General features: G+C 48.4%; 1 protein-coding gene across 1 annotated transcript; it reads left to right on the forward strand.

Annotated features, from left to right (window-relative positions):
* The first annotated feature begins 1342 nt into the window (after positions 1–1342).
* Positions 1343–7226, forward strand: PHYHD1 (phytanoyl-CoA dioxygenase domain containing 1). Its single transcript, XM_015878971.2, has 11 exons — positions 1343–1450; positions 2208–2366; positions 2672–2747; positions 2857–2904; positions 4192–4247; positions 4396–4458; positions 4538–4559; positions 4872–5000; positions 5755–5871; positions 5986–6112; positions 6550–7226. The coding sequence occupies exons 1-11, from the start codon at positions 1418–1420 to the stop codon at positions 6593–6595; spliced, it is 876 nt and encodes a 291-aa protein (XP_015734457.1). The 5' UTR covers positions 1343–1417; the 3' UTR covers positions 6596–7226.
* The last annotated feature ends 1592 nt before the right edge of the window (positions 7227–8818 follow it).

Here is an 8818-nt window from a genome sequence, read left to right on the forward strand (position 1 = left end):
TTTCACTTTCTGGGGGTGTTATGTGGGGTTGGTGGTTTTCCTCTTGCTGTCTCCCTAAGCCTCAATATAGGAGTGTGCCTGGAAGGGGGAAGGGCTGGGGGACTCCTGAGGCCAAACTGCTCCTGTGGTTGTCCCCTTGTTTGTGTGATTGCTTTGCTGTTGGGAATGCTTGTTTACAATGCAATCCATAAACATGGAAGCTGTGGTTTGCTGTTGTGCGTGTGAACTCGAGTGGCTTCTGAAGTCAGCACATGTGTGTAAGGTGGGGAGTGGAGAAGATGGCGTGATAAATTGCTGGGAAATAGATGACTGGAAATGAGAAGTGATGGTAGGAATGACCTCAGTAACACAGGGGAGGGGAAGGGGAATGTATGTAAACAGTGTTTGTCTGGATTGCTGCTTCCTGAGCAGGGCTACCTCTGAGTTTGCACTCACAGTGAGGTGGCCTTACAGACAGCAGCTGTAGCAGGCTGCCTTTGTTGCCTTGTCTCCGTTTTGTTTTCCTACTGATTACACAGCTTTCTTCAGAACAGTTCAGCTTCCTCATCTGGAGACGCTTCTTAAACAAGAAGGAGGAACTACATGATGGTTTTCTTTTGAGAGAGATATAGATGGATAGATAGATATCTGCTCCCAGGTAACAGCAAAAGGACAAGAGGTGGTGGCCTCATGTTGTGCTGGGGGGGCTCAAGTTGTGTGTTAGGGAACATTCCTTCTTGGAAGGAGCGGTGCTGCACCAGAAAGAAGGGGGGTGAGGGATGGAGGGGATTTGAATGGGATTCCCTTACAAAATACAGAGTCTTTTTCCTGAACACCACCTACTTCAGATGGACTTTCAGTTGCTAACCAAGAGTGTTTAGAAACAACCCCTTTTCCAGCAGCAGCTGTGAATGAGACCAGCTGGTGACTGAATTTGGCTGAACTGCAGCTGGAAGCCTTTCAGCTTTAGCACCCTTTGGTCTCATGTTTGTCACCTCCTGGTGGTTGGGCTCCTTACTGGCAGGGCAGGGTTCTCCAGCTGAGCAAAGGAAGCTCTGCAGGAGATTGAATGACTGCTTATACATTTGTTGCTCTGTTCGGTGCCCACTGAGACCTTTTCATCCAACCTGAATCTTATTCTACCTCTTTCATTTGCTTCTGCATTTACCAGTTTTTAATCTGGGTTATTAAACTAGCCATTCCTCCCTGGAGCTAAGCAGCAAACTGCGATCACAAAGCACAGACTGGAGCAGAACGCTTCTGTACAGCAGCACCGAGAGCTGCAGCCGAGCTCCATCGCTGAGCACTGGGAGCTGCAGCCATGGAAGGGTCAGAGCAGGAGGCAGCTGTGCTGGCTGTGCTTGCATTTGTCACATGCTGCCCAAGGGTCACGTGCTGAGGTGGCACAGCCGTGCACAGCCGGGCTGGTGGGACTGCGATGGCGTCTGTCACCCAACATCAGGTGCAGAAGGTAAGGGAGCAGCAGGCAAGGAACTTGCATGCACCATTTGCAAGGCACATGCGCTCCATGCTGAACCAGTGCTTGGGTCCAGCAGAGATCTGCTTTGCACACACTCTGTATTCTGCTCAGCTCTGTGCATTGCATTCATCCTGAGCCTGTGAAAACCCTGTTTGTGGGTGCAAACTTGCCAGAGGGCTGCGTGCCCTGCAAAGCTCCTCTGGGAATTTCTCCGGTGTCCTTCTGATTCCAGCTCAGCTGTCACCGTGAGGCTGAGGTCTGTCCCTGAGGATAATCCCCGTGCTGTTCTATATAAGGAAGCAGTGCCAGCAGAGTTTGCTTCGTTTCATAGAGGATTGTGTAGTCAATCGTGAGAACCACACAGGGATTTTTCCCTTAGAGAAAATCACTGTTTTCTTCTGGCTTGTAAAGGCATCTCCTTCTTGTTTGGAATCTGGAAAGGAGTGCTCTGTTCGTTTTAGCAGTGTTTGTAATCTAAGTGTTGCTGGTCACATAGTTAAAATAAGATATCCCTGAACCGTGAAGGCTCAGCAATGCTGTCTACTCTCGTTTCTGGGTGGGGAGGTGAAATGTATTCCCCTCAATTCTATGGGATCTGAGCCTGTTTAAGGACTGATCTTTCTTGGCTTTGCCCTCTTGAACTTTAAAAATAAAAGAACAGCATTTCAGTTTTGTCATTTGTGGATGAAAGAGAATCATGTCAGAAATACCCCAGGAGGAGAACAGCCACCCCGTATCCTCCTTTCAGTTCCATGAGGATGGTTTCCTTGTCCTGGAGCACTTCTTCAGCCCGGAGGAGTGTGACAGCATGAGGAGCAGCATCCAGAGGATCCTGGATGGGATGGAGGTGCCCCCACACTGCCGGACTGAGTTCTCCACCAAGGAAGAGGAGCAGCTCCAGGCACAGGTACCTGTAGGGCAGGGCTGGTCCCATGCAGCCCTGGGAGAGAAGGAGGAAGGCATTGGCTCCCCAGCTTTCTGCTGGTGTTTGTTGGTAGTACGTGTGTGCCAGGCTGGAGTCCTAGGGAGTGCCAAGAGGTTTAATGTTGAAGGAATGCATTTAGTATTTGTAGGAATGATTTCTATTGACTGTACTTTGTTTCTGCTGCTTCTTGGTGGGAAAAAGATGCAGGTGAGTGTTACCTCTGACTGAAGGTTTGGCTGTGTGTGTTCATGGTGATGCTGTCTTTACCGGGCTCTTCTCTCTGACAGGGGAGCTCTGATTATTTCCTCACCAGTGGAGACAAGATCAGGTTCTTCTTTGAGAAAGGTGTTTTGGATGAGCGAGGTGAGCCCCAAACCCAGTCAAGGGTGTACACAAGGAGACAGGGCCAGGTTCCATCCCTGCAAGCATTCCTGCTTTGCTAACCATGTTAAATTCTGGTTTTGTCTTGTAGGCAACTTCCTAATTGCAAAGGAGAAATCTGTCAGTAAGGTTGGTCATGGTACGTTCAATCCATCTTTTCCTTTTTTGAGAAGGGTGGGCAAAAGGGAGACAGTTCTTGGGCACTGGGACTTCTCCAGACCTACCCTCTTTAGTCTCCTAAAGACTAAACCTTCCTGAGAGCAGAAGTGTCTTTGTCTCTTGTCTGTGCCCCAAATACCACAAACCTCATGCGGCTTCTTCCTTTGCATCCTCTCCTGTATTAAATTCATCTCAATTTCAGCTCATCAGTTCACTTCTTTCCCTCATTGTTCCGTCGCTGCCTCTGCAGTTGTCTCTGTGCTGCTCTTCGCTCTCTGCTGCCAAAGTTCTCAGCTATAAACCTTTCAGAGAAGCAAAGGAAAAAAGCAAAACAAAACCCAAAGAATGCTTCCAGAAGGCTCTTTGGTTGCACATAGCACTGAGTTACTGGTGTGCAAAAGTTTGGACTTCAGCCTTCAGAGCTCTTGGGGTCAGAGATTGCTTGAGCAACCTCCCACTGCATGTGGCTCAGACTGCCCTCCTGCTCCCTGCACAGCTGAAGCTGTTTTCCTCCTTTCTTATTGCAGCACCTTTTCTTATCTCCTGCTTTCAGTTTGTGCCCTATTACCTCTCTCCCAGCCCCTCACTTGGGTTTGAATCTCTTTTGTCTTCAAACAATACACGGAAAATAAGAGCAGAATTCAGCTCATTCCCCTGAACTTTGTTCAGACTGAACGTCACTGAGCTTGGAAATGCAATATGGAGCTCTCCCAGCACCCCTGTGCAGAGCAGCCTCTGCTGGGCTCTATTGCATTGCCTTTTCCTCTGGGAAGTGAAAACAATTGTCTCCTGCTGTCTCAGAACCTTCTCTCTGATTGATTCTCTATAATGAGTCTTTTTAATGGGATCTCTCCTCAACTCTTATTCAATGGCAGCTCTTGCTGGGCCTGATGAACAGAGCGGGAGACGCATCTCTTTTTGCTTTGCATTTTCATACAGTTTGCTTAATCACAGCGCTCACTTCTATTACTGTTCAGTTTTCTGAAGAAGACTGTACGAACCCAGAGGGGCTGTGTCACCTCAGGCAGTCATTAAGGTTGGAAAAGCCCTCTCAGATCCCCACCCCACCATGCCCACTGGCCATGTCCCTCAGTGCCACATCTCCATAGAACATCTCCAGGGATGGTGTGATGCTGATGTGCTGCTCATGGGGGTGGGATGGAAGTTCCTGGCTGCTTGGCTGTGCCCTCTGCACATCCCTTCTGCCAGCCCCTGGGCTCCCTTCTGTTACCAAAACCTTCACCCTGAGCTTTGTCTTTCCCCTTAGCCTTGCACGCTCATGATCCTGTCTTCAAGCAGATCACTCACTCCCCCAAGGTGCAGGTAAGCAGAAGACTAAATGATGGGGTGGTCAGCTTGAGTATTCTAGGCTGTTAAGTGCAATGTTTTCAAACATAAAAGGACAAAATAAAACAGCACTTTGTTGCATGCAGAAAACAGCAAATGTATATTTTGCTAAGTTTCTTTCCAGGAACTGGGGAGGAAACTGGGTTTGGAGAGACCAGTGGTTGTACAGAGCATGTACATCTTCAAGGTATGGCTGAGGGCCTCCCTGCCATGGCAGGAGTGAAGCTGGCATGACTCCTCCTCACGTGTCTCCCTTCTCCTTGCAGCAACCCGGCATCGGTGGGGAAGGTGAGCTTCGTGTGTCTGTGTGTTACAGCACAGGTAGTCCTTCAGGGAAGGACTGTGACCAGGTAAAGCTGGCACAGGCTGCCCAGAGAGGTGGTGGTGCCCCATCCCTGCAGACACCTGAGAGTTGGATGGGGCTGTGAGTGCTGATGTTGCTGTGTGTTTCCCTGTGCACTGCAGGGATTTGGACCTGATGGCCTTTAGTTGTGGTGTGATGGGTGGTCAGGGCAGGCTGAGGAGCACTGTGTGTGCTCCCACCTTGCAGTGCTGGCCCCAGGCACACTCAGACCCTGACCCCGCTGCTTTCCATCACAGTGACACCACACCAGGATGCCACATTCCTGCACACGGAGCCCCTGGGCCGGGTCCTGGGCTTCTGGATTGCACTGGAGGACGCCACACAGGAGAATGGCTGCTTGTGGTTCATTCCTGGCTCCCACACCAGTAAGTTGCAGAACTCCTTCTGGAGTTCTGACTGCAGCTTTGAAAGTGTTCACCACCACCTGGACTGCAAACTGCAGTTCTCCTGCCCTCTGGAGTGGGAACGCACTAACAAACTTAACAAACCACTTCTCTTTCCTTTACCTGCTTGCAAAACTGCTTCTTTTCCAGGCTGCATCCCCTTCACAGAGATGCTCTTTTCCCCCTATGCCTGTGACCTCTAAACTCCCATCAATGCTCTGTCATCATCTTTCACCCCAACCACAGCATCATTACTGCAGTCTCCTGCCTTTCCCTTCCTCTAGGTCACACTATTTGACTTCCAATGCTGCTCACCTAAGCATTTACTCAGTAATTACAGCTCTCTTAATGCTTTAAATCAGTCAGCTCTCATGTGTTTTGGAGTTGGTTGCGCTCTGACAGCAAATGATTCTCTTGTAGGAAGGAGAAATGGATGACAGGTTGGTTTGGGGTTTTGCATAAGTGTTTGAGCATTGTATTCCTAACAGGCTGCGTTGCAATGCACAGAGCCAGGAGGGGAAGCAGAAAGCAGCTGATAATCACTTTCTGCTACAGCTGGAAGATCCCAAATCTTTGCATGCTGAAAAATCCCCAACTCACCAAGGAAAGAACTGAATACATGAGTAGTGTTGTTCCTCTGAGTGCCAAGGGGGACCACAGGGTGTTTCTTGGCATGCACAAAGCAGAGCTGGCATTGTTATTGCTATGGATGTTTGCTCACTCTGTGGACGTGCAGGTGGGATAACCCGCAGAATGGTGCGTGCAGCCCAAGGTGCCTCGACGTGTGTGGAGTTTGTAGGGTCAGAGCCGGCCTACGATGACAGCAAGTTCATACCCGTGCCCATAAGTAAAGGTAAAAGCACCTCAGGGAAGGGAAATACAATTGTATTTCAACAGTCCTGCTTTCCTTATGTTAAGTTTAGCACTCAGGATGGGGAAAAAGCAGTCCGGGTGTTCTTCCAAACAGGTGGGCTCATTGTCATCCATGGAGAAGTCGTCCATAAGAGTGACATGAACTGCTCGGGGTTCTCTCGCCATGTGTACACCTTCCATGTGATGGAGGCTGAAGGCACCAGCTGGAGCAAGGAGAACTGGTAGGGCTGCTGTGATTCTTAGATTCTGTTTAATGGAAGCTTTTAAGTTGTACCCTGGTGCATTTGCAGACTCCTTAAACTCATGCTCAATAACCATATTGGAGGTAGGGAAAAATTCCATGCTTGGCAATCCTTGCTATGCTTCTGCTTTGCAAAACATGCAACCATGTGCCTTAGGGGATTCCCACCTACCAGGATTTCTACTAAATATAAAGTAAAGCAGTTGAGTGACTGAAAGAACAGATGACTACAGGTGTAACTGGTGTTCAGACTGAGGGGTTCTAGAGTGCTGACGTCTATTCTCACTGTATCAGCTCTTGCCCTGGGAACTGCTGGTTGAAGTGCCCCTTTGGGTGCAGCAGTATTGACTGCTGATTAATGGCCCAGAATTGGAATAGTCACTGCAGTTCTCTGTTCTGCTCTTCCTTCCCACTTAGGCTCCAGCCGACTCCTGAACTGCCTTTTCCACCTCTCTACACTTGATGTTCACAATTGGCTTCTGGACTCAACTAGCTGGTTGGTGTTCCTGTGATTGCTTGTCTGTGTTCTCTTTAAATGCGGCTCACTAGATCAATGCTCAAGATAAAATTATCCCCTGAGAGCAAGCTCCCTTCATGCAGCTGAATCTGCCTGCCTTAGGTAGAAGCTTCTGCTGCAGAATGAGCCCTGCTATGAGGGTAGTAGCCCAGTCCTTTTGGTGAGGAAATTTCTTCTGTCTCTGCAGTAGGCCATTAAGGAGTGTTCCACCTTGACCATGGCAATGGTTGAGAAGTATTTCTTGTTGCAGAGCTGTAGCATTTGAAGTCAAGAGCTCATTTGGTGCTTGGTTCTGTTATTGGCAGTGCAGGTGAATGTGCGGTGTGAAGATGGCTGACTTTTAGCCTTGGGTCGCTGTCCTATTGTTTGGATAGTAATAAAGACAATGCTACCATGGGCAAAAATGAATCTAAGGTCTCCTTTTATATAATTAATTACTCTTCTGGGTACTTCTTGCAAATTGCAGCTGCATGTTTGATCTCCAGGCCTGATTAAAAATATTACTGTTCTTAAAGATGTTGAAAATACGAGCATAACAACCCCCCCCTCATGAGAAATAAAAGATCATAAGTCTTCATTTTAATCTCACCTCATTTCTTTGAGGCTGTCATGGTTTGACCCCCTCCCAACACGAGGGGCTGCAGCACAGCTCTGCGATGACCCACTTGAGGTGTGTGCACCACCACGACTGCCCAAACCCCAACAAAACCCAACCACAGTGAAACCTTAGGAACGTTAAGTAACTCCAGTTGCATCAGGGGCAAGCTCACGCCTGCTGAGCTGAACAGAGCACGGGTAGCATTTCTTAAGGAACTGCAGTAGATGGTATCACTCCCAATGTACACAGGAGGTCGTAGATTGGGATGAAGAAGTGGGAGAGTCTGTAGGAATGAAATGCTGTCGTGGATGTGATGTAATTGCTTTCAAGCAGAGTCACATAGCCTGGAGTTGTGTTTGTAGCAGCTCTGTGGCTGAGTAACAGAACCAGCTCAATCCAGCCAGCTTGGGAGCATCAGTCAGGATGGAGTGAGGCACTCCAGCTCCTCTGTAATACCCCACACTTCTTAAAATTGTTAAATGGGCACTAAGTTTTATCTAGTTAGAATGAGACAGAAACAGAATGAACTTAACAATCTGGTTGTTCTCTGTTGAAGTAAATCATTAGGGAAGCAAGGCTCCAATTAGTGACTCATTTCTCTCAAAAATATACTGCCTGTCTCTGGTGTTGGTCTGATCATCTCATTTGTGAAATAGTAGAATGAAATTTATGGTAAGAGGAGTTTTTATCCCTTTGGGCATTGCTTTGCAGTGCAGAATATGTTCAATATGGTGCAGAGCTCAGGCTGATACAGCGGGAATGAGGCTGGTGAATGACAATAGCAGCAGCCTGGAGTTCAGCTCCTGCTCTGCTGTTTCTGGGCTGTGTCCCCCTGTACCTTTCCTAGGGTTTGTTTCAAAGCTGCAAGTGGGGATGGAGGGGAAAGTGACTTATTGTGGTTTTGTGCTGTTTTACAGTTTCAGAGATGAAGGCTTTGAGTTGTAGTGGAACTTTCTTTGTACCTTTCCATTATTAGAGTTAATCTTTTAGAGCAGTGCCTGCTGCTGAGCAATGATTCTGTCCTCTGCTTATATGCACCATTATCTGCAGCTTGCAAAAACATCCAATTCACATGGATAAACAGAAGCAAGAAGCTGGACTGAAATTGCAGGTTTTGCAGTTCAATGTGAAGGAAATGCAGCCTAGAATGAATTGTTTTCTGCAAACAGCATCTGTCTGCAAACAAACCCTGAACAATTTTAGCATGTTGGGAAAGACAGGCTCAGGTGTGGAGCTGGGCCCAGGTGGGGGATGTTGGGCAATGCCACCTCCCTGCGGGTCCTGGCTTGTTCTTGGGACCTGATCTGTTGGCACAGAGCATCACTTCTGCTCCACCTGTGCTCCTAATGCACAGTCAGGACTGCAGGGGAGAATTGTGTAAGGTGTCTGTGGTGGCACCTCACCATTCCCAAAGTGTGGTGCCTTTTTGGGGGGGATAAATTGTCAGGATGTAACTGCATCCCTCAAACCAGGAGCCTGGAAAGCAAAGGTTCAGCTCAGGCAGTTCTTGGGGAAACGGAAGAGGCAGAGAGAGCACTTACTGTGTTCTGTCCTAATGGGCACTTGGCAAT

Source organism: Coturnix japonica, chromosome 17 (assembly GCF_001577835.2).
Source record: "Coturnix japonica isolate 7356 chromosome 17, Coturnix japonica 2.1, whole genome shotgun sequence".
In the NCBI taxonomy this organism is placed as follows: domain Eukaryota; kingdom Metazoa; phylum Chordata; class Aves; order Galliformes; family Phasianidae; genus Coturnix; species Coturnix japonica.